General features: G+C 40.0%; 1 protein-coding gene across 1 annotated transcript; it reads left to right on the top strand.

The window, feature by feature from the left end:
• Nucleotides 1-15361: 15361 nt before the first annotated feature.
• On the top strand, nt 15362-24247 carry DRD5 (dopamine receptor D5). The gene is made up of 2 exons (XM_073610144.1): nt 15362-17690; nt 19256-24247. Exon 1 carries the CDS (start codon nt 16283-16285, stop codon nt 17588-17590), a length of 1308 nt encoding a protein of 435 aa, XP_073466245.1. The 5' UTR covers nt 15362-16282; the 3' UTR covers nt 17591-17690; nt 19256-24247.
• The last annotated feature ends 2352 nt before the right edge of the window (nt 24248-26599 follow it).

Raw genomic sequence — 26599 nt, 5'->3', positions numbered from 1 at the left:
GATCCTTATTGAGTTGGGTTGCCAGTCTTTTAAAGTCTGCTGTTTCTTTGAATGGTTCCATTTTTTGTTTAATTTCTTCTATCTGTTGTTCCAGTAGTATGGCTTTCTTGTGCATTTTTAAACACAGCATTATGGTTATGCTTATAATAAACGGCGGTCATTTGTCTTTAGATTTGCCAGAAGTTAGTTCGCCGCCATTTCGTTGTAGATGGATATAGCACTACTCTATGTGTTGGACTCCTATGTGAGCGGCCATTATTTTGGTGGGAATGCAAATAGATAATCATTCTTATTTACGGCCAATAAGTGTAAAAGAAATTTCACCATAGGGGCCACACTATAGTAAATGACCTTAATGGTGCACTTAGTATTAGTATACAATAAAAATATGTATAGAATTATATATATAAATATCAATTTTGTCGAAGACCAAACTGCGGTAAACATATGAAAACAGGTGAGAGTGCTCTGATACAGCAGCAAAGAGATACATTATACCTAATAAAAACAATTAAACAACAAATATCTTCTAATACAATACTACTCCGATACCTTATTAAAATTAAAGCTACTGGTCAATATTTCAACATGTACAAGTCATTGTAATAATCATACATAATACTAATGGGATTAGACAATGCACAATCATAAAATTAAATCCAAGATAGACATAAAACTTATGTATGATATATGATAAAAATTGCTAAATTGTAATATAGATCAGTTATATTAACCAATGCCAAAAGTAGTATAATTAAACTATTTAAAAATAAATAATGTTCCATAAAAACAATAAAATTTATTAGAATATAAAATAAGATCAAAATTATTATTCAATAAAATAATAAAATATTAAAAATTATTCAGAAAACAATTTAAATCAAATTCCACGTTAAGACCCCCAGGTACTAAAGTGCGTAAAGTATGAATCCACCTGGATTCTTTCTGGCTAATATCGCGGACTAGATGACTACCTCTCCACATGGGTTTGTGTTTTTCAATTCCCCAAAATTGGAGATGTGTGGGGTCTCTGTTGTGTACTAATGCAAAATGTTTGGACACGTTGTGTTTGGGAAAGCCCGATTTTATATTTTGCACATGTTCTTTTATTCGTGTCTTAAGTGCTCTTTTTGTGCGGCCTACATATTGAAGATTACAGCTGCACTGAAGTACATACACAACCCCTTCAGTGTGGCATCCTATAAAATCTTTAATGGTAAAATTTTGTCCTGTATTAGTAGCTGTAAACTCTTTACGTTTTCCTTGAAATTTTTTCGCGTGTCGACAAGCGTAGCAGTTACGGCAGGGATAAAAACCTTTTCCTGAAAAGAATGTAAATGCGGATGTTGGGGGAGGGTCAATGACTGACTTAACGATAAGATCTCTAATAGTTGGTGCCCTCTTGTAAACTATATTGGGTCTTTCTGGTAATATATCCTTGAGATCTTTATCGTTTTTTAAAATGTGCCAATGTTTTTGTATAACTTTAGCTACATCTTTGTATTGTGTGTTAAAATCTAATATTATGCTAGGTGCTTCTTGTTGGATTCTCGTCTTAGGTTGTTCTTCAAGCATTTTCTCTCGGTCCATACAACTGACATGTTCGATCTGGTTTTTTATCCAATCTTCATTGTAACCTTTTACTCTAAATCTTTCTCCAATCACCTGTGCTTGACTCCGATAGTCTTCTTCTTTTGTACAATTCCTTCTCAATCTTGTAAATTGTCCTTTTGGGATGTTATATAGCCACGATTTGTAGTGACAGCTATCTGCTGACAGGTAGCTATTAGCATCTACTTTTTTAAAATGCGTTTTGGTGACTATTTTCTGTCCTTCTAAACTTATGTTTAAGTCTAGAAAGTCTATTTCTTTCTCTTCTATTCTCCATACCAAATTAATATTTTTTGTGTTGTCGTTCAATTTATTTAAAAATGTTTCCAGATTGTTTCTATCCCCATTCCACACTATCACTACATCGTCTATAAACCTTTTGTACAACGTAAGTTCGGCGGGGGTACTTGTATATACTGCCATTTCTTCCCACTGCGCCATAAATGCATTCGCCACTCCTGGTGCAAATTTGGCACCCATGGCTATTCCCACTAGTTGTTTAAAATAGGTTTGATTGTGCCAAAAATAATTGCACTTAAGGCAGAAATCGAGACATTTCAGTATATATTTCCTCTGTTTACAAATTAAAGTACTGTATTTTCTTAAAAGCCATTTTGTTGCTGAGATCGCATCGTGGTGTTGTACTATTGTGTAAAGCGATGTAACATCTGCGGTGGCCAGTAATGTACGTCCCTCTAGTACTGGCACTGTATTTAAAAGTTGTAATATATGTTTGGTGTCTTTTAAATACGCTTGTGTTTGCTGAACCGCTGGTTGTATAAAATAGTCAATGTATTTACCCATTCTTGATGTAAGGGAATCAATACTATTGACTATAGGTCTTCCCGGTGGATTCTCTTTATTCTTGTGGATTTTGGGAATTGTGTAAATTATCGGTATTCGACAGGTTTCTGGTATTAAATATTTACTCTCTTTCGGGTTTAGTATATTTTTCCTCATGCCTAGATCTACTAGAGCTTCTAATTGTTTCTTATACTTTGAAGTGGGATTTCCAAGTAATCTGGTATATGTCGTTTCATCTTCTAGCTGCCTATTTAATTCGGTCAAATATTGTTCTTTTGACTGCAGCACTATTGCACCTCCCTTATCCGCCGGCCTGATTACAATATCTTTCCTTTCCGTAAGGCGTTTGATGCCATTTTTTATATGTATAGGATCTGTGACTTTTTTAATCTTTATGGAGTCTATATCCTGTAAGACTAGATTCTTGAAGACTTCCACATTTTGGTTATTGGACATCTGTGGGTTGAATAATGAGGCATTCCGTAGTGTACTATGTACTTCTGACTGTGCAATTTCTATTCTTGGATTTACTGGCTTCCACAGGTTGTTCATCATATATTTTTTAATGTTAATTTTCCTGATGTATTTTTGTATCCCAATGTACGTGTTAAACTTATTGAGATTATTTTTAGGTGCATGTTTAAGGCCCTTGTCGAGTACAGCCAGCTCTTCTGTTGTTATTTGTTTACCGCTTATATTCACTACATTTTCTCCAACTATACTCTTTTTCTTTTGGAGTCTCTTCCCTGATCTCCGTCCTCTCTTCGTTCTGGCGTATTTCTTCTGTGTTCTTCTTGGGGACGTCTCCTGGGTGAGTGGTAGACCTCTTGAGGGGGTCTTTGCGGCGAGTATTCTCTCCTCTCTCTCTCTAAAAAAGGCCTTTGTGTGTTATAATTTTGTTGGTACTCGTAATAGTGGGGGTCTTGGTAATGATGTTCTTGGTAGTCTCTGATGGGATCAAATCTATTGTACGTGGGTATCGGATTGTGTCCATATCCATCTCGATATTCATGTTGATATGGTGGTATTCTATTTTCCCTTGTATTTCTCTCATTATGTTGCCAATTTCTGTTATTAAAGGGTTTTCTAAAGGGTTTCTTTCCTCCTCTTTTTGGAGTGTGTTGCCCGTAACCGTAGTTGTTTCTTTGGTTATAATTAGTTCTTGGTGTACCTCCATATGTATCTCTTTCATCTCTTCTTATTTGATTGGGGCCATCTGTATAAGGTCTATCTCTATGTGCACGTGGTGTTCCCGTTCTTCTCTCTTTTTCTTCCCACCTAGGTGGGTTGAGTGCGTGCGTTGTTGTGGGGTCTTGGATTCTAACTTCCCTTTCCGGAGTTGAGTATGTAGATGCAGGAGGGTCGGGTTCAACTTTACTTTGCCATTTGAAGACCTGATTGGTCTTGTAATCCGTTACATCCCTTTGGTATTTTTTCATTTTCCGATTTTGTACTTCTAGGTCTTTGGTTATTAGATCCTTATTGAGTTGGGTTGCCAGTCTTTTAAAGTCTGCTGTTTCTTTGAATGGTTCCATTTTTTGTTTAATTTCTTCTATCTGTTGTTCCAGTAGTATGGCTTTCTTGTGTTTACGTCCTAGTAGAAATTTTAGACCTTCAATGCTTTTCTCATTATAGAACGCAAACCATTCTTCCATTGAATCTTTGTCAGCCAGCCCATCATTTGGTGGTACTTCCCACCTTAATCTTCTGGGGACAATGTTTTCTCTAATATATCTCTCGAATGTATTAGTGTCCCACCATAGATTGATCTTTTTTTCCATATGATGTCCTAATTTTCTGGTCATACTTTCCAGATCTGTATTTCGTGTTTTATTGAGTGGGTTAAATACCTCATCTAAATTTACTTTTCTATTCTCAATATAGGTAAATATATCCATATTAGCTGCAAAGGTGTAATATGTGAAATCTCAAACAGTGAATAGTAAAATTTCCTTCGCGCTAGTGGATGTGACAAATACTAATAACACGATAGTGTAGGTTAATAAATGAATAGATATAAAAATAAAATAAAAATAAAAATAAAAATAAAAATAAAAATATTGCTGCAAAATAAAAGTGCTCACACAACCACTTAATGAAATGATAATATAGAAGATTTCGCGCAATATTTACTTGAGTGATGTGTATAGGATGGGGTAAGAGCAAAAGTGATTGAGGTATAGGTAACTGTGATAGTGTTAATAAGGATCTACAATCTCTATATTAAAACATAAAACTATTACCACTGATTAACAGTGGAGTGATAATGCTGTGTTTAAAAATGCACAAGAAAGCCATACTACTGGAACAACAGATAGAAGAAATTAAACAAAAAATGGAACCATTCAAAGAAACAGCAGACTTTAAAAGACTGGCAACCCAACTCAATAAGGATCTAATAACCAAAGACCTAGAAGTACAAAATCGGAAAATGAAAAAATACCAAAGGGATGTAACGGATTACAAGACCAATCAGGTCTTCAAATGGCAAAGTAAAGTTGAACCCGACCCTCCTGCATCTACATACTCAACTCCGGAAAGGGAAGTTAGAATCCAAGACCCCACAACAACGCACGCACTCAACCCACCTAGGTGGGAAGAAAAAGAGAGAAGAACGGGAACACCACGTGCACATAGAGATAGACCTTATACAGATGGCCCCAATCAAATAAGAAGAGATGAAAGAGATACATATGGAGGTACACCAAGAACTAATTATAACCAAAGAAACAACTACGGTTACGGGCAACACACTCCAAAAAGAGGAGGAAAGAAACCCTTTAGAAAACCCTTTAATAACAGAAATTGGCAACATAATGAGAGAAATACAAGGGAAAATAGAATACCACCATATCAACATGAATATCGAGATGGATATGGACACAATCCGATACCCACGTACAATAGATTTGATCCCATCAGAGACTACCAAGAACATCATTACCAAGACCCCCACTATTACGAGTACCAACAAAATTATAACACACAAAGGCCTTTTTTAGAGAGAGAGAGGAGAGAATACTCGCCGCAAAGACCCCCTCAAGAGGTCTACCACTCACCCAGGAGACGTCCCCAAGAAGAACACAGAAGAAATACGCCAGAACGAAGAGAGGACGGAGATCAGGGAAGAGACTCCAAAAGAAAAAGAGTATAGTTGGAGAAAATGTAGTGAATATAAGCGGTAAACAAATAACAACAGAAGAGCTGGCTGTACTCGACAAGGGCCTTAAACATGCACCTAAAAATAATCTCAATAAGTTTAACACGTACATTGGGATACAAAAATACATCAGGAAAATTAACATTAAAAAATATATGATGAACAACCTGTGGAAGCCAGTAAATCCAAGAATAGAAATTGCACAGTCAGAAGTACATAGTACACTACGGAATGCCTCATTATTCAACCCACAGATGTCCAATAACCAAAATGTGGAAGTCTTCAAGAATCTAGTCTTACAGGATATAGACTCCATAAAGATTAAAAAAGTCACAGATCCTATACATATAAAAAATGGCATCAAACGCCTTACGGAAAGGAAAGATATTGTAATCAGGCCGGCGGATAAGGGAGGTGCAATAGTGCTGCAGTCAAAAGAACAATATTTGACCGAATTAAATAGGCAGCTAGAAGATGAAACGACATATACCAGATTACTTGGAAATCCCACTTCAAAGTATAAGAAACAATTAGAAGCTCTAGTAGATCTAGGCATGAGGAAAAATATACTAAACCCGAAAGAGAGTAAATATTTAATAGCAGAAACCTGTCGAATACCGATAATTTACACAATTCCCAAAATCCACAAGAATAAAGAGAATCCACCGGGAAGACCTATAGTCAATAGTATTGATTCCCTTACATCAAGAATGGGTAAATACATTGACTATTTTATACAACCAGCGGTTCAGCAAACACAAGCGTATTTAAAAGACACCAAACATATATTACAACTTTTAAATACAGTGCCAGTACTAGAGGGACGTACATTACTGGCCACCGCAGATGTTACATCGCTTTACACAATAGTACAACACCACGATGCGATCTCAGCAACAAAATGGCTTTTAAGAAAATACAGTACTTTAATTTGTAAACAGAGGAAATATATACTGAAATGTCTCGATTTCTGCCTTAAGTGCAATTATTTTTGGCACAATCAAACCTATTTTAAACAACTAGTGGGAATAGCCATGGGTGCCAAATTTGCACCAGGAGTGGCGAATGCATTTATGGCGCAGTGGGAAGAAATGGCAGTATATACAAGTACCCCCGCCGAACTTACGTTGTACAAAAGGTTTATAGACGATGTAGTGATAGTGTGGAATGGGGATAGAAACAATCTGGAAACATTTTTAAATAAATTGAACGACAACACAAAAAATATTAATTTGGTATGGAGAATAGAAGAGAAAGAAATAGACTTTCTAGACTTAAACATAAGTTTAGAAGGACAGAAAATAGTCACCAAAACGCATTTTAAAAAAGTAGATGCTAATAGCTACCTGTCAGCAGATAGCTGTCACTACAAATCGTGGCTATATAACATCCCAAAAGGACAATTTACAAGATTGAGAAGGAATTGTACAAAAGAAGAAGACTATCGGAGTCAAGCACAGGTGATTGGAGAAAGATTTAGAGTAAAAGGTTACAATGAAGATTGGATAAAAAACCAGATCGAACATGTCAGTTGTATGGACCGAGAGAAAATGCTTGAAGAACAACCTAAGACGAGAATCCAACAAGAAGCACCTAGCATAATATTAGATTTTAACACACAATACAAAGATGTAGCTAAAGTTATACAAAAACATTGGCACATTTTAAAAAACGATAAAGATCTCAAGGATATATTACCAGAAAGACCCAATATAGTTTACAAGAGGGCACCAACTATTAGAGATCTTATCGTTAAGTCAGTCATTGACCCTCCCCCAACATCCGCATTTACATTCTTTTCAGGAAAAGGTTTTTATCCCTGCCGTAACTGCTACGCTTGTCGACACGCGAAAAAATTTCAAGGAAAACGTAAAGAGTTTACAGCTACTAATACAGGACAAAATTTTACCATTAAAGATTTTATAGGATGCCACACTGAAGGGGTTGTGTATGTACTTCAGTGCAGCTGTAATCTTCAATATGTAGGCCGCACAAAAAGAGCACTTAAGACACGAATAAAAGAACATGTGCAAAATATAAAATCGGGCTTTCCCAAACACAACGTGTCCAAACATTTTGCATTAGTACACAACAGAGACCCCACACATCTCCAATTTTGGGGAATTGAAAAACACAAACCCATGTGGAGAGGTAGTCATCTAGTCCGCGATATTAGCCGGAAAGAATCCAGGTGGATTCATACTTTACGCACTTTAGTACCTGGGGGTCTTAACGTGGAATTTGATTTAAATTGTTTTCTGAATAATTTTTAATATTTTATTATTTTATTGAATAATAATTTTTATCTTATTTTATATTCTAATAAATTTTATTGTTTTTATGGAACATTATTTATTTTTAAATAGTTTAATTATACTACTTTTGGCATTGGTTAATATAACTGATCTATATTACAATTTAGCAATTTTTATCATATATCATACATAAGTTTTATGTCTATCTTGGATTTAATTTTATGATTGTGCATTGTCTAATCCCATTAGTATTATGTATGATTATTACAATGACTTGTACATGTTGAAATATTGACCAGTAGCTTTAATTTTAATAAGGTATCGGAGTAGTATTGTATTAGAAGATATTTGTTGTTTAATTGTTTTTATTAGGTATAATGTATCTCTTTGCTGCTGTATCAGAGCACTCTCACCTGTTTTCATATGTTTACCGCAGTTTGGTCTTCGACAAAATTGATATTTATATATATAATTCTATACATATTTTTATTGTATACTAATACTAAGTGCACCATTAAGGTCATTTACTATAGTGTGGCCCCTATGGTGAAATTTCTTTTACACTTATTGGCCGTAAATAAGAATGATTATCTATTTGCATTCCCACCAAAATAATGGCCGCTCACATAGGAGTCCAACACATAGAGTAGTGCTATATCCATCTACAACGAAATGGCGGCGAACTAACTTCTGGCAAATCTAAAGACAAATGACCGCCGTTTATTATAAGCATAACCATAAGTAAAATGGCCGTTTTAGTACTTCCGGTTTCAATACACAGACGGCCGAACTTAACAGCACTCCCACAAGTAAAATGGCGGTTTTAGCATTTCCGGATTTCATTACATATAAGGATACAAACTACAGCCAATCCGGTTCCCCAGATGAAGACACGTGACGTGTCGTAACGCGTAGGGATTGGCTGGAGCGGCACACAGCTGTCTACACAAGTGAGAGGGCGCTGAGAACGCCAGGCTTCTCATACGTTCTTTTACTCTGCCTATTTATATGCTTGTAAATGTAAGAGCATAGATTAAATAAATATCTCCCTTTGCTTAAAAACAATAATACACTAGTGGAGCCTATCTTCTCTCTCTCTCTCCCTTCTCTTTGTCTCCCCCCCCCCCCCTCTCTCCCCCCTCTTCTTCCCCTGGGTCTGAGCTACACTAGAGCGGAGGAAATAAGGAGATAATAAGGAGAGCTGAGCAGCAAAAAGGAGAAGTTACCAGACAGTACTTCTACACTTCAAAAGGCTTTTTTACCAAAGCTTGATTTCTACTGTTTTAAGGTGAGAGTTCTGAGAGACTGAACTAGGAGGCACCACTATAGGAACGACCTATTTAACACATAAAGACATACACAGATCTTAATAGAAGGACTTTTCTACCTCTACAACAGCGCCACCTATTTATAAATCTATGAACTGTTTTTCTTCAATTTTACAAATGCTGTCATCATTGTTTTAAGACACATGTGTCTGGATGATGATGGCACTAATTGCAATTAATTCTCGATATTTTTTGTATTTATTTTATTCATCCTTTTGATGGGTTGCACTTTATTAATTATTCACAGTCGGAAATTACTAATTTTTATTTTTTAATTTATGATATTTATGTTATTTACTCACTAATATTTTGTATTTATGGTATTGGAGCTAGCTGTCACTTTATGGTTGTTTGGTTATTTTAACCATTTGCACGGATGCATTTTTAAACACAGCATTATCACTCCACTGTTAATCAGTGGTAATAGTTTTATGTTTTAATATAGAGATTGTAGATCCTTATTAACACTATCACAGTTACCTATACCTCAATCACTTTTGCTCTTACCCCATCCTATACACATCACTCAAGTAAATATTGCGCGAAATCTTCTATATTATCATTTCATTAAGTGGTTGTGTGAGCACTTTTATTTTGCAGCAATATTTTTATTTTTATTTTTATTTTTATTTTATTTTTATATCTATTCATTTATTAACCTACACTATCGTGTTATTAGTATTTGTCACATCCACTAGCGCGAAGGAAATTTTACTATTCAGTGTTTTTGATTTGATTACATTATTAAATAATTTTTATTATTATTATATTATTAGTTGGTATAATTATTTATAGTTATTTATTATATTATAATTTTTTATTTCATTTTTCAAACTTTATCATACCCGCGATGTCTACTAGACTCTTGTTTGGACAGATTTAAGTGAATTGTTCCTAAGAATTACAGGCCTATAATATAAAATGCCAAATTTCTGTGCAAAATAATTGTACCGCTTTCAGCACCTAAAATCTGAAATAATCATACCGCCAGGGGGGTTAAAAGTCAGTAGCTACACTTTTTGTAACTGCTGACTTTAAATAAACACAAAAACGACTAATGTTCCTCTTTAACAACTGAATTTTATCTCCTTGAACAAATCATCCCCCACAGTTATTACCTTTGGTAATCACTTGCCCTTTCCTGTAAGCTTACCACACACTTTACAGTTTGATTGTACAACTACAACAACCTCATATGACATAGTTTTAATAAATCTAAAGTTGATTGTAGAAAGATTGTATGGTCAGATTGTAATGTATATGGTGACCCTAAGATTGTAAGCTCCCAAGAGCAGGGCCCCCAAAGCGGGCCATAGATAGGTCAAATTTTTGATCAGCGTATGACCCTGCTCAACAGAAGTTGATAGTTTGATCAACTCTCTGAAAACTTTTGTTGAATAGTGGTTGATGCTGCTGATCAGTGTATACTAACAGTAGCAGGTGCAGCTGTCAGAATACAATAGCCTGGTGGGGGGGGTTCCTCCATCCCCCTTGCTTGTATGATGGAGGAATCTGTTATTTTCTTTTTGTTTGTGCAGCCCACTGGCTGAAAAAAAAAAAAAAAAAAAAAAAAACCTCTGTGGCCAACTCCACCATTTGTCTTAAATTTTATCGTAACTGTACTGCCTCCCTTTGCACCACAATCAGTGCCTTCAGTGTGTGACTCCACATTCATATTTATGCATTTTTAATAAATTTGTTGTGTGTTTATGGTGCTTTTTTGTCATTTTTTTAGTTGAATTTACAGGCATGTGCTTCTGGTTTGCAAAAAATCCAGAATATGGTGTGTTTTTAAAATTGCAGTGACATGAATTAGGCTCACTACTTTTAAAGCAGAAAGTATGTCACCAGTACACCAAGGGTCTCGCAGGACCCTTTTATCAGGCTTGTGACTGGGAAGCTCCAAAATGTCACTTCTGTAATTATGATGTGATTAATGAAATAACGCTTTGGACCTGCTATGGAGATCCTTGGTGTGCTGGCATGGTGTCTGCAAGGGGGAGCAAGTGCCCCACCTCAAAAGAATCAGGGATCGGCAAGGTGTCTGCACATGGACACTGGTGTCCGTGAGCGGTCCTTGCAGTGTCCGCCGCGGCTGCTGTGGGCTTTTTTCTGAGTCTGCTGCCCTCCGACTCACTGAGACCGTCCCTGGCTCACCCCTGATGCGATGGCTCGGGCCTCGGCTCTAGTCCCTCCTGTAAACAAAAAAATAGTGACAATTTTGAAAAAAAAAAACACAATATTTTTTAGTTTTTGCAATAATAAATATCCCAATTTTTTTTTTTTTTTTAAATAATTTTTTAGTCAGTTTAGGTCGATATATATTCTACATATTTTTGGTTAAAAAAAATCTCAATAAACATATATTGATTGGTTTGCATAAAAGTTATAGCGCCTACAAAATAGGGGATAGATTTAGGGCATTTTTATTCCGAATTTTTTTTTACTAGTAATGGCGGTGATCTGTGATTTTTATTGTGACTGCGACATTGCGGTGGACACATCGGACACTTTTGACACTATTTTGGGACCAGTGACACATACAATGATCAGTGCTATAAATATGCACTGATTACTGTATAAATGTCACTGGCAGGGAAGGAGTTAACAATAAGGGGCGATCAAGGGGTTAAATGTGTTACCTAGGGAGTGATTCTAATGGTGGGGGGAGGGGACTGACGAGGGGAGGAGACCGATCGGTGTTCCTATATACTAGGAACACATGATCGGTCTCCTCTCTCCTGACAGGATGTGGAGCTGTGTGTTTACACACAGATCCACGTTCCTGTTCTATCACCAGCAATCGTGGGTGCCCAGCAGACATTGTGGCCACTGGGCACGCACATCGGCTCCTGAGTGACGCGGTGGGCGCGCAACCCATATACTGCCAGGAAGCCAAGGACGTCACCCAGGGGGACAGAGTGTTCCTGTGGACGTCATATGACAATGGGCGGTAGGGAAGTGGTTAAAATGTTGCTACACCCCGAAAAAAGTTCTGCGGACGTCCATGTGTGCTGGTGACAGATATTTACTAAAACTGGACAGAGGGAGAGATTTACTAAAACTGGATCACTCAGAATCTGGTGCAGCTGTGCATGGTAGCCAATCAGCTTCTAACTTCAGCTTGTTCAGTTAAAGAATGGCTGTACTTTTCCTGTGGATCATAAGAGTGCAGTTAATTTTGCACTCCTGTGACCCGTTTTCAGCAGACAGCAGACTGAAGCCCACTGTCGGCTGACATCACAGGGCAGGGGGAGGCTTGGGCAAGACTGCGACAATGGAGTCAGGACCAGGGGCGGACTGATAACTCATGGGGCCCCCAGGCAATAGGAGATTATGGGGCCCCCAGGGCAATCAGAGATTATGGGGCCACACAGTATACACGCACACAGTATACAATCACACAGTATACACATACATGTACACACAGTATACACAGACAGATGTAATAAAACCACAGATTTATACATACTGTCCCTGGTTTTACTGAGGCTGGCAACCCTGATTGGGCCCCCTAGTGGCCCAGGGCCCTCGGGCAGTGCCTGAGTGGCTCAATGGTCAGTCCGCTCCTGGTCAGGACCCACCCCCAAGCCTGGGTCAGCACCCGGCTCAGCCTCTGAGAGCCTAAGCTGACCGCTCACGCCTCACCCAGCACTCCAGTGGGGGGGGGGGGCAGGGCGAGGAGGGTGGTGGGTCGGAATAGAGAGCTGCTGACTGAGGATGCATTCACACCTGAGCGTTTTCAGCTCATAAAGCGCTCGTAAAACGCCCGAAAAACGCCTGAAAAACACCCAACAAGCAAAATCCTATTTGTTTCAATGACACCTGTTCACATCTGAGCGTTTTGTCACCTGAAGCAAAATGCCTGAAAAACGCCTTAAGCTCAAAAAAGAACTGGAGCTTCTTTGGGGCAGATTACAGGTGTTTTTCTACCTTTTACATTGGTGACCTGAACAAAATTGCGGTAAAAATGCGGCAAAATCACGGTAAAAACACACGACTTTGAAACGCTCATGTGTGAATGCAGCCTGACAGTCAGCTGCTCTCTGCTCGGGGAGCTGAGAGAACCAGGTGGTCAGAGTGTTTGATCGCTCGGTTCTTAAATTACTTTCACACTGGGGCGTCGGCAGTAAAGATTATTAGCGGCGATTTACCATCGTTTTTTACGGAGGTTTTCAATCGCTAGTGGGGGCGCTTTTAACCCCTGCTAGACCCCGAAAAAGGATAAAAACTGCCGGCAAAGTGACGCTGCCTATTGTTTTCAATGGGCAGGGGTGCTTTAGGAGCGGTGTATACACCGTTCCTACAGTGCTGCAAAGATGCGGCTTGCAGGACTTTTTTTGGCGTCCTGCCAGCGCACCGCCCCAGTGTGAAAGCACTCGGGCTTTCACACTGGAGTGACAGGATAAGCTCTTTACAGGCGCTATGCAGGTGCTATTTTTAGCGCTATAGCGCCTGTAAAGCAGTCTAATGCCGCGTACACACGGTCGGACTTTCCAACGGGAAATGTTCGATGTGAGCTTGTTGTCAGAAAATCCGACTGTGTGTATGCTCCATCGAACATTTGCTGTTGGAATTTCCGCCCACAAATGTTTGAGAGCAGGTTCTCAAATTTTCCGCCAACTTCACTTTGTTGTCGGAAATTCCGATCGTGTGTACACAAGTCAGTCGCACAAAAGTTCACGCATGCTCATAATTAAGCAGGAGTCGTACTGGCTATTGAACTTCCTTTTTCTCGGCTCGTCGTACGTTTTGTACGTCTCCGCGTTCTCACGTTTGGAATTTTGGGCCAACATTTGTGTGACCGTGTGTATGCAAGACAAGTTTGACCCAACATCCTTTGGAAAAAAATCCACGGTTTTGTTGGCGGAAAGTCCGATCGTGTGTACGGGGCATAAGTGTTAGAAGCGGCGGGGGACATATGCAGTATCGGACTTATGCTGAATCTAAGTAAGTATGATTCTTTAAAAAAAAAAAAAAAAAAAAAAAAAAAACTTTTTTTGCCGTCCTGCAATTTTTATATATTTTTTTATGTTTATAAAGAAAAACAATGGATTTTATTCAAAATTTAAGCTTTGGTAATAAAACCTGGAAGCTGATTGATTTCCAGATTTGGTACTTTTCAGTTTTAGTAAGTAAAATACCAACAACTGCACTAATATCCAGATTTTTGGTATTGTTTGGAGTGAGGTGTGAGTGAGGTGAAAACATTTTTGAGTGCGAGCAGTAATTTTGTATTTCGTTTTAAGTAATTATATTTAATCATTTTGATTAGCACTTTATTTTGTCAACAGAGGTTGCGCTGATTAGGATGAATTTTTTTCATTGTAGTAAGTAACCCCTATAACTTCTGCTTTAAATGTCTTTGGTTTCCAGCCTGTGGTCGCTGCAGCACTCACTTACTGTACATTTACAGCCATTTCTCAGGAAAATGTGCACTGTGAATATTATGTTTGAATTCATGAACTATGTTTAAAAACACACTTGACAGCGTTTGGTGTTAAACAAGCCCTTGTGTTGAAATGTGGAGGAAGGAAAAACACAGGGGCCAGACTTTAGAGGCAAACTGGATTGTTTGAATAAAATCCATATTTTATTTATAAACATAAAAAAATATATATAAATTGCACATAGAAACATGCCATTAAAAACACGTACATGCGACGCACTGGGGCTCACTCACTTGATCTCATGTAACTTATCCGAAATATTGGGCCCTTGTTGGCCATATTCTGTATTTACATATTTTTAATGGCATGTTTTTATGTGCAATTTATATATATATATATATATATATATATATATATATATATATATATATATATATATATATATATATATATATAGTTTGTTTATAAAAAAAAATATGGATTTTATTCAATGTGGTTCAATTTGCCTCTAAGTCCAGCCCCTGGGTTTTTCCTTCCTCCTAATTTCGATTTGCGGATATAGCAAAAGGAGTGGTTTCAATAATTGTACCTAGCCCTTGTGTTATAAAAATCTGTGTACACTATTGTTTCTATATAAATCCTGTTTAATAATAATATTAATAATAATAATAAAAATAATAATAAAAATAGTCAGCCTGTGCTTCTTATTGACTGTAAGCTATCAGTCCTGCCTGGGACTTGTAGTTCTACAGCACAGACTATATGCCTTTCCCATAGCCATTGATAGCCTATACATCCCTGTATTCCTGGTGTGTAGCACTGGAATAAAATTGTATTACCATTCCTTTGTGATTTTCTTTGTGCTGAGAGTTTAGAACATGATAGAGGGGACGTTGAAGTGGAAAGCACCAGCCAGCAGTGATCTTGATAGGTTCAGAAGGTTTCAGGTCAGCAGCAGCAAAAAATAACCCAATGACAGAGATCCACAATCTGTGCACACACGGATGACTTCTGAGCTGCTCCCCAACAGCAGCAGCACAGCCCCATGCATGTGTGTAGCGCCATGCCTATAGAAAACCTGTGCGAAACATGACTGGGGGAGACACTTTCATGTGAGCGACAGAAATAGCCAGGCGTTGTTCTATGGAGGGGGAGGAGGTCGGTGAGCGCCTGAAGGCACCAATATATGATCTTCACTTGGGACTGGCTGCATCTGGAGTGACGTGTGAAGCTTTGTCCTAGAGAATTCACTTTGCACCCATCGGGAGCCACCAGACAGGTATTTTATGATGATCAGCCTGGTTGATGATCTCGTTACAAGCCAAAGGAGATGATAAAGCTGCCTGTTCGGGATTTCCTAAAAAAAGATGCAACTTAAACGGTGGGTTGAGCTTCAAGTTCCTGAAGGGGATGATTGAGAGCAGTTGAAGGGTGCCCATGCCAGGGTGCGGATCGCAAGCTAGAGGAAGGATGTACAGAGGAGGGCAGGGGTCTAGAAGGTGGACGGGCTCCAGCTGTGCTCCAAGACCCAGCTGTGTGGCTGGCTGCAGCTGTCATACCATAATAGCCCTGAGCATGGACTGCTTGGAGACCAGAGAGGACAACGCGGGGGGCTAGGCGCGCTCCTCATGGGGGGGACCTGTCCTGCTAAAGCTGCTGCGGAGCCGCGTTCCACCTGGGCGGCACTATGGCGTTACCTTTTCGCCTTGGACATCGCTGAGACCGCCTGAAGAGATGCTGATGAACAGGAGCCTCTTCCAAGAAGCTCAGCAGAGAAGAGACCTGGTTGCGGGACAGGTGGTCACCGGGAGCCTCCTGTCCCTTCTTATCTTCTGGACCCTTTTTGGGAACATCTTGGTGTGCACAGCCGTCATTAGGTTCAGACATCTGCGCAACAGGGTGACCAACACCTTCATCGTGTCTCTGGCTGTCTCTGACCTCCTGGTCGCCCTCTTGGTGATGCCTTGGAAAGCAGTGGCAGAAGTGGCCGGTCACTGGCCATTTGGAGCCTTCTGCAACATCTGGGTGGCCTTTGACATCATGTGCTCCACAGCCTCCATCCTCAACCTGTGTGTCATCAGCGTTGACAGGTACTGGGCAATCTCCAGCCCCTTCAGGTATGAGAGGAAGATGACCCAGAAGGTGGCTTTATTGATGATCAGTGCTGCTTGGACGTTGTCCATCCTCATTTCCTTTATACCTGTCCAGCTAAACTGGCACAGAGATAGGGGGGATAGCCAGACCCTGGGCAATCACACCGCAGATAACTGTGACTCTAGCTTGAATAGGACTTATGCTATTTCTTCTTCATTGATAAGCTTCTACATTCCTGTGGCCATCATGATTGTCACTTACACTAGGATCTACAGGATCGCTCAGATCCAGATAAGGAGGATTTCCACTCTGGAGAGGGCTGCTGAACATGCCCAGAGCTGCAGGAGCGATCGAGAGAACTGTAGACACCATCACAACAGCTTGAAGACCTCCATCAAGAAAGAGACTAAAGTTCTCAAGACGCTTTCAGTCATCATGGGGGTTTTTGTGTGCTGCTGGTTGCCCTTTTTCATTTTAAACTGCATGGTCCCTTTCTGTGACAGGTCCTCTGGACACCCCAAGGCTGGGCTTCCATGTGTCAGCGAGACCACCTTTGATATCTTTGTCTGGTTTGGGTGGGCTAACTCCTCTCTGAACCCCATCATCTACGCTTTCAACGCTGACTTTCGCAAGGTCTTCTCCAGCCTCTTGGGATGTGGACAGTGGTGTTCCACCACACCTGTGGAGACGGTCAACATCAGCAACGAGCTAATCTCCTACAACCAAGACACCATCTTCCACAAGGATATTGTAACCGCCTATGTCAACATGATCCCCAACGTGGTGGATTGTATGAATGACAATGATGAGACCTTTGACCGCATGTCTCAGATCTCTCAGACTTCGGCCAACATTGAGATGGCCACTGGCTCGGTGTGTGACTTGGACTGTGACACAGAGCTGTCTCTACATAAAATAACACCTTCCATGCCCAATGGTTTTCATTAGTGCTCATCCAAGACCGGTCCTTTCTGACCATATCATTGCTCTCTTTGGTGCCATTTGCAAAACATAAGACAGCATCACCCATTCCCATAAATCTAAATAAGTAAGTCATGACAAGATGTTCTACACTTATGAAATGTATGATGCGTCTTTCTGTGGTTTAAATATTGCCAATGTTTGTATTGATTAAAGAACTAATGAAACTGAGATTTAAAGCCCAACTCTACCTTCCTGACAGATTGCTGTAAAGCAGGATGGTAAAGTAAAACATGAATTACCTTATCTATATAAAAAAAAGAAAAACAAAGTATATATCTAAAGAGACTAAGATTTAAAGCCCAGCTCTACCTTCTGACAGATTACAGTGCAGCAGGATCAAGGTAAAGTAAAAAAAAGTAAACAAACAAAATATATATATATATATATATATATATATATATATATATATATATATATATATATATATATATATATATATATATATATATATATATATATATTAGCACTTGTATACAAACTCTACAAGTATAGCTTGCTACCTTTGCAAAAAAAATGTTAAAGAAATACAGTGCTGGGTCTATGTGAGCATTGGCTAGCAAACTGTAATTGTTAGGATTGCAGATGAGTAGAGTGATTTTAGGGGGGGGGTTATTTAGTAATCATTGTGCTTGTGGCTTTTTTTCATGTTCTCTTTTCTTTTTTCTTTTTGATCATTATTGTTAAATTAACAGTTTGCCCTTTTTATTTTTTTCTGTGAACCCAGTCCTCCCTGAAATTATGAGGCTAATAAAGAGCAACTTTTTGTCACAGGAACAAATCCAGGATAGCAGAGGGAGCTTCTGTAACTCTTAGGCATTTTGAGCACATTGAACCCATTAAAAAGATCAAAACACATTTTAAATTTGCCTTGCCCAATTACATCAATAAATTCCACTAAAGTGGCAACATTTTCCCTAAATCTCTCTATTTTTGCAGAAATTTGGGGTAAGGGAAAACTATTGATTTCACTTGTCTTTCAGTAATGTCATGAGTCTTTTCAGGATTAATCGGACATGCTTGGTGGAAAATACAATTTGCAGATTGAATAATTTTATTGACTTGCTTTGCAATATGATAGATGTAACAAAGATAGAGTTACACTTTTAATGGCATCAGTAGGTCAGTAGGTTCCTTGAAATCTGATGTCTAGCAAAGGGAGACAGCCTGCCTGCATCCTTTATGGAGCTACAGCCTTGGAATCATTTTGCATACTGTGCAAACATTTCATTATATTGTGTTGCCAAACATGGAAATGTTCCAAACTATTCTAAAATCACATGTCCCAACCTTTTAAAAACAGAAGCTTATTTGAAATGTTGGGATTTGCAGTTCTGCAGCATCTCTAGCAGACTGCAACTTATAAATCTTGCTCCTGGTGCAGGTGTTTGATCTTGAGCATCAGTGGTACCCAGTAACTTGATAATTGAGCTTTTAAATGTCTCATTATCACCCCCTACTGGCCAAGGGTTAAATGGCTGCATTCTAATCCAAATTAAACTGTCAACTAACTATTTGATAAAGACATAAGGGACAAAAAATATGCATAGGTGTATTTTTTCTTTTATTTCTAACTAATCAGGTATTGACAGTGCTTTACAATGCAGTCACATGTGTCTTTTCTCATTACAGCAACCCCGTTTACATTTGATAAGCAAGTGTTACATAAACTGCTAACCGAGACCCGTGCATCAGGATTGCCATCTGTCGCAGAAAGGGTTAAACAGACTCAAAAGAAGGCACACACTGCTATAATCACTTATCACTGCCTGCGAGACCAAGTAATCCTCTCGTAAAGCTGCTCAGTGTCTCTAAAACGCATAATACCAAAAAAACAGCAAAACATGATACAGAGCCCTGGATGCTGCGTGTATTAGAGGTGCACACATTGTACCACATGTGTAATACAAAGAGGCTGGGTGACTAAAGGAGTCATTGCTGGTGCTGCCAATCTGTTTTTGTCTTAAACACCCACTTATGTGCAGGATTTGCTATGCTTTTTCAAGATATAATGCATCTGCACAGATACATTTTTATTGTGTTGCTTATGTAACTTTCTTATTTTTATATGCTTGCTGTACCATATTTTTATTACTGCAATATACATACAGATTTGGGCGCATCTCTGTGCACTTTGATTTTTATACTTTATAGCGCCCTAATATTTGTTAACCATTGCTCTTTATGCAGTAACTGTTTACTTTGCTGAAAACCTATTTAAACATCACGTTTAGTGGGCCCTGGAAAATACAGCAGGAGCTGTTCTTCTGATACCCGATTGCATCAGAGAGGCACCTATGATAGATACTAACAGAAGCCTTCAACATTATCAGAGGGTCTGCTTTATGAAATGCAAAGCACAGAGATGGGACAGAGGCACAACACTGGAACTGATGTCTGCATAGATGCCTTACTGGTGCGGTGGGAGCAGCTTCCATTCTACTTTCTAAGGGGCCACTAAATACAGTGTTTAAAGGGATTTTCAGCAAAGCAAACAGTAACTGCATAAGAAATAGTGAAAAAAATTATTAAAAGAGAATTCTGGCCAAAGCCATACTTCTCTTGTGCTTCACAGGATGCACTTACTTTTCCACTCCCGTAACCCAGAATTAGCTGACAGTAGGCTAAAGTCTGCTGTCTGCTGATGTCACAGAGCCACTCCAGGCTCTAGAAGGATCCAGACAATAATGTTGGGATCCACCCAGATGCCTGATCGTCAGCTGGTTCAGTCTCCCAGTACACTGCTGAGAGCCTGAGCCAGCCACTCCTGCCCCCTCCCCAGCCTGGCACTCCAGTGAGCGCTGGAGGGGCAGAGCACAGAGCCAATGATTGACACTCATAGCCATCTGCTCAGGGTGGACCAAGAACTGAGTGATCAGCGATCATGTGATCACTCAGTTCTCAGGCTTAGAGCCGGCAGGGGACAAACAACTGCAGCATCAAAACAACTCTGCAGCGGGTAGGTGAGCCTGTATATTTATTTTTTTGTATTCCCACACTTCTCCTTTAAGGCATCCTAAAGTATAGAAATCAAGGTACTTGGAGTTGGGCTTTAATATATTCTCCCTTGAGCAGTAATCTCTATCCAAATTCATGTATTTATTTATTACAGGTATTAATACGGTCCCAACATTTTATGCAGCACATTGCATACTGTAAAATGACATCAGCTCTTACCCCCAAGGAGCTTAAAATCTAAGATCCGATCCTATTGCACATGCATACACACATTTTAGGGCTAGTTTGGAAAAAAGCCAATGAATTCACTTCATGCAGAAAGTGTCCTGACCGGTTTTCGATCCAAGGACCACAGGTAGGAACAGACTTCAGATTGTGTGGAGGGGTAGCCTGACAGTTGATAGACCTTTTTAAATAAAGATCTTTCCACAAGAAAACACACCCAGATTGATTAAGTGTTATGAGGTAAATTGGACTTCTAGCCAGATAGAGGAATGATCATATATCTCTGTCCACCCTTGGTTTGGCTATAGAGGTCCGCAAGCTAATAAGCAATTCTCCCAATGTAGAAAATATATTGCAGTTACCAGGATAATTCTGAACTATTACTGCATTATAATGGGTGGTCAGAGCCAGAAGCACTTGTGTATTGCTCAGGAAGATACTCCAACTTCTTGTATAGTGGAACATTCTACCCAAGAAGGTGACACCACATTTTATTCTACGGTTAAGGAAAATGGTGGTGTCACCTCCTTGCAATGTGACCATCCTTTGCCTTGGAATTTAGGGGAAATAGTGTGTATATTTATCCACAATTAGAAGTCTAGGTTTTTCACACGATTTGTAACAGTAGTTTTGGGCAGGAGGACTAAAGCTAACCATACAAGTTAGAATCAAATTGCACAATCTCCTGTATATCTCCCAACAAACATGTAGTGTGAGGGCCTGCATGATGGAATACAGATGTAAGGATTGTTTAGGAAGGTGCTACTATTATACAGTTTTGGTAAATCTGAAGGAGATTGGATAGAACAATCGGATTGTATGTGTATGGCCAGCGTAAAAGCAGTTTGTGTTTAGCAAGTTGTACAGCTGCGGGTTTACTTTGCCATATAGGGTTGCAATAGTATCGGTATCGGTGCCGATACCGAGCATTTGTACTTGTGAAAATGCTCCGATGCCTAATCTGATACCTGGGCAGTCAGGGGATGATCTGTGCAGTAGTGGGGGCCATTACAAGCACCAATCTTCCTGTATAGATTTCAATAAAGCAGCTGACAGCCGCTTCTCCGCCTCTTTTTCCCGTGGCTGTCAGCTGTTTTATTGAAATCTATACAGGGAGATTGGTGCTTTTCAAACGGCCCCCACCGCCACACCAATTGTCCCTGACTGTCCCCTGTGTCCTCCTCCATGCTCCTAAGGTCCCCCACAATATCCTCCTCCAGTCCACCTCTGCTCCCCCTCCGGTCCTTCTCCACTCCCCCTCCGTGTCCTCCTCCAGTCCTTCTCTGCTCCCCCTCCGTGTCCACCTCCCCCATCCCAGATCTGTCAGGATGGGGAGCTGGGGAAGGAGTCGATAAATCTGTCATTTACTGGCTCCTTCCTTTTCTGAATGCACAGAGTCAGTGATCACTGAATGCCTGTTCATAACTGAGTTTACTTCAGTTTATGAATGAACAGGAGCCGCTGTCTCCTGTCCATTCATCTCCAGTGCAGCTGAGGCTGCTGAAAAAAGGGACTGGGGAATCTGTGTCCTCAGTCCCTTTCTCGGTCTAAAAGGGGAGATATCAGGGGTCTGTTTAGACCCCTGATATCTCAACAAAGCCTCCCAACAGGGTTGATTTAAAAAAATGAAAAATTGGAATAAATATTCAAAAGTAAAATTGTAAAAATAATAAAAAAAAACAAAAAAAAAAAAAACACTGACACTGTCTACTTCAAGCATTGTAAAAAATTAACAAAAAATATATATATATAAATTGTAAAAAAATAATTTAAAAAATTGTAAAAAATAAAGTTGTAAAAAAAAAAAAAATTAAATTAAAAAACTACTGACACAGTCCACGCCTCATTCAGTGTCACCTATCAGTGCCCATCAGTGCTACTGTCACATGACATTAAAAAAAGTATTGGTAATCGGTATCGGCGAATATTTGAAAAAAGTATCGGTACTCTGGCCTAAAAAAGTGATATCGGTGCAACCCTAGTGACATACTGAGAGAATAACCTTAAAGGTTAAAAAATATAGTAAATAAAAAAAATAATATAGCATATACAATTGCTACAGAAGCCATATTGTAATTTAATATTATTAAAAATCATCTTTCCATTTTAATCTGCAGCCGCTGTCATTTTCTATAGATTCGATGAAATAAGGAAACCTGAAGGCGTTCGGAACACAGTTGGTATACAAAATACCTTGCAAATAAAGGTTAAAAAATATAGTAAATAAAAAAAATAATATAGCATATACAATTGCTACAGAAGCCATATTGTATTTTAATATTATTAAAAATCACCTTTCCATTTTAATCTGCAGCCGCTGTCATTTTCTATAGATTCGATGAAATAAGTAAACCTGAAGGCGTTTGGAACACAGTTGGTATACAAAATACCACCAGAAATATAATTTCCTGCTTGCGTGAATAACTCTGCACTAAGATACAAGTCAGGTTTTAGGCATCCTCTGCAGCAAAAAGATATTCCCTGAGGCTCGGTTCACACTAGTGCGGGCCGTGCGTCCTGTGTTTGCTCAGGCACGGCAGCCCATTCATTTGTGTCGCGTTAAACGCACAAAAAAGGTGCATGCACTTTTTAAAAAATGCATTCCACAGGGAACATGCATGGTCATTCTGACCTTGCGGGTTCCCTGTGGTTCCAACACCCACGATTGCGATGCGGGCTGAGAAGCGTGGGGGGTGCCATTCAGAATGTGTCTCGCAAGAGCAGTACGATTTGACTGCAGGTGGTTGCGGGTGCGGGAATTGTTGCAATTCCCACACCTGCAACCGGAACGCAAGGCCCACACTGGTGTGAACTGAGCCTTAGGGTTAGTCACTTCTAAAGGGGTGCAGATCTTGCAAATTTCCTCATCAGAACACTCAAAGTGCATTAGCTAATTAAAATGAATTATTCACTCCCAGTTAGAATCACTCTACACGGAACATGATCTAACAGAGAGCTTTTCCTTCACAGCAGAAACAAGTAGGACTCTGGAACAAAGTTGGTTAAAATCCTTGATCACCCAGTGGGGAATGTTTTTTTCTCAACAAAAGTGGAGTTACTCTTTAAAAAGGCTAAAGAGCCCGTAAATTCCCCTGCACATGATTGGGTGTTTGATGTGAGCACAGGTCAAAGTCACCAACAGTGAAAAATGACTCCTTTAGTCAGTCAAGCCCAGTGTGTCTTTAGTATCCCTCCTCCTTCTCACTGCTTATCCACATATAATACATAGGATCCTCTTGTGTGTGTGTCTGTCCAATGACAATATTGCTTTAATGAATAAAAGTGCTCTTACATAAAGAGATCTGGAGATCTGTACACAGTGATGGGTATGTATTTATGCGTACAAATCTGTCATTATTTTCTTTCATTTTCAAGAAGGACATTTTGAAAACATTTTGACATTGTACATCTTAATGTATAATTAAAAATAGTTCAAATTTATGTTTGGTTTAATTTGATACAATTTGCTTGAAGGTTTTAAGTGCAAACTGTGAAAATGTATGTGAAAGTTGCATTTTTCTTCTACTTTTGAATAGAGTAGGAAAGGGCTGTAACTCTTTTTGGCTTTTTTTTTTTTGTTTGTTTATTTTTTTTTTCTGTGTGTTATTAGTCTGTGTGCTATTGGGGAGATTTATTCAGAGACCCAACAAGAGGTAAGAAGAAATCTGTCTAAAGGGAGTGAAATTTTCTATCCTTGAGGCTGGGTTCACACTATTGCCACATGCGGCTCACAGCATAGGTCCGGTGTGTCCCCTTTCACCATTTCAGGTCCGATTTCAGCCCGAATACAGACCTGAAACGAACCAAAAGCAGCACAGCATTCCTGTACAAATTCGCACTGGAGCCGCAGTGGAGATATGTGAACCGGCTCCATAGAGAGCCGGTCACAATCTCCTACCATGTGAATTGGATGCAGGGAAATCCACATCCAATTCGAATAGGTGTGAACCCGGCCTGATAGTTGTTACCAGAACAGGAATCTCCGTTGAAGTACTTCCCACCAACTCCTGTCCCTATAAACATTAACATTTTGGACTTCCCTTGACCCAGGTACACTGGTCAGCAGCAGGAGTGAAAACATGGGCCCCCATAGAAACATTTTATTGCAGAGAGAGAGAGGCAACCTCTCTCCTAGCAGCTGGCAGTGCCAATTGTGACAATGTGGGGGTAATTTACTAAAACTGGAGGGTGCAAAATCTGGTGCAGTCATGCAGAGAAACCAATCAGCTTCCAGGTTTTATTGCCAAAGCTTAACTGAACAAGCTGAAGCTAGAAGCTGATTGGCTCCCATGCACAGCTGCACAGATTCTGAGCGCACCAGTTTTAGTTAATCTCCCCCTATACGTCATTGTTCTTAACTTAAAATGTATTTTCACTTTTGCAGTCGAATTGGGATAACACCTACTATATTTGTTACATGTCCCTATTAAAGCGGTAGTAAACTGCATAAAAAATACAAAATCGGGCCCCTGGCAGTTGAAGTCTTAATGTGTTAGTATGCATTGCACAGAATGGCACGGGTACGCTGTTCCTTCAGAGCACATGTGCCACTGACATCACCGGCTGCATCTAACGTAAATATCTCCTGATTGGTGCATGTTTAGTGGATATTTACAGTACTTTTAGGTAAGCCTTATTATAGACTTACCTATAGGTAAAAATCATACATGGGAGTTTACTCCCACTTTCACATAGTGTAGCCATAGGTGTTGCTGAATGTTGTGGTTCACCTGCCACCTTGCCCAGCCTGGCATCCATCTCTCAGGCACTTAGAGACACAGAACAGTCCATAAGCCTTGGGGTTTTTTTTTGTATTTGATTTGAGGGGATTGAACTTGGATGGGAAAAGGAAATGATGGAATGCCCAGAAGATTCAGTGTAAGTTGCTTGGGACTACTATATACACTCCTGTAGATACACTCCAGTCTTCTCTCCAGCACAAACACTTGCTTAAGACCTCTTTTCCTTCCCTCCTCCAGCACTTCATTTACAGCATAACGTTACTCCTCCAGCACTTCCCTTGCTGCAAGCTGTTACTCCTCCAGACTAGCTAGCACTGCATGGTTAGGCCTGACACTAATTCAGCCAGGTCTCAGTGGATTGCCTTTTTCGGGCAGGGGCCTCGGGCCCCTATCGTGTAGAAAAAGTTCAGGTACTAACTGTCCTCTATTCAGCTACCAATCCCAGATAGCTCTCTTCAGGCCCTGCCAGCCAGCATGGCTGCAATGACCTCTCTCCACTGCCCTTCACACAGTCCTCTTTTCTGGTTCTGCACCCATCTCAAACTACAAACTCCCAGTTCTCTCAGGCATGCCTCCCCAGTGCTCCCGACTGTGCGCACTCACCAGCCCTCTTGGCTGCGACCAATTGTCCTCCCTGGATTTTCTTAGCAGTGTTCTCTCCCCCTGTCCTCTCCCTGCTCTCTCATGTGCCTCTCTTCCAGGATCTCTCCTCCCCTCCTGGATGCACCCAAGCCCCAGCCCAAGGTCACTCCCCCCCCCCCAGACTGGGGAGCTCCCTGTGGGCCCTGACAGCCTCCACTCTCTCGCACTCCAGCTCTTCCACCTGACAACTCCTCCCCAGTTGGGCTGACCCTGGGTATTTAACCACTTCCCGCCCGGCCTATAACAGAATGATGGCCAGGAAGTGGTTCTGCTATCCTGACTGGGCGTTATATGACGTTTAGCAGGATAACATGCCTTCCGCGCCACAGGGGAGTGCAGTGCGGTGATCGCGAGTGCTGCGTGTCAGTCTGACAAGCCGCATCTCCGATCGTGATGAGAAGCCTCTGAC

Source organism: Aquarana catesbeiana, linkage group LG01 (genome assembly GCF_042186555.1).
Source record: "Aquarana catesbeiana isolate 2022-GZ linkage group LG01, ASM4218655v1, whole genome shotgun sequence".
Lineage (NCBI taxonomy): Eukaryota > Metazoa > Chordata > Amphibia > Anura > Ranidae > Aquarana > Aquarana catesbeiana.
The sequence above is the reverse complement of the archived record's forward strand: the minus strand, read 5'-3'. Positions and strand labels throughout refer to the sequence as shown.

Coding starts and splice junctions, on each gene's coding strand:
- DRD5 (XM_073610144.1), top strand. CDS start 16,283: ATGCTGATGAACAGGAGCCTCTTCCAAGAAGCTCAGCAGAGAAGAGAC.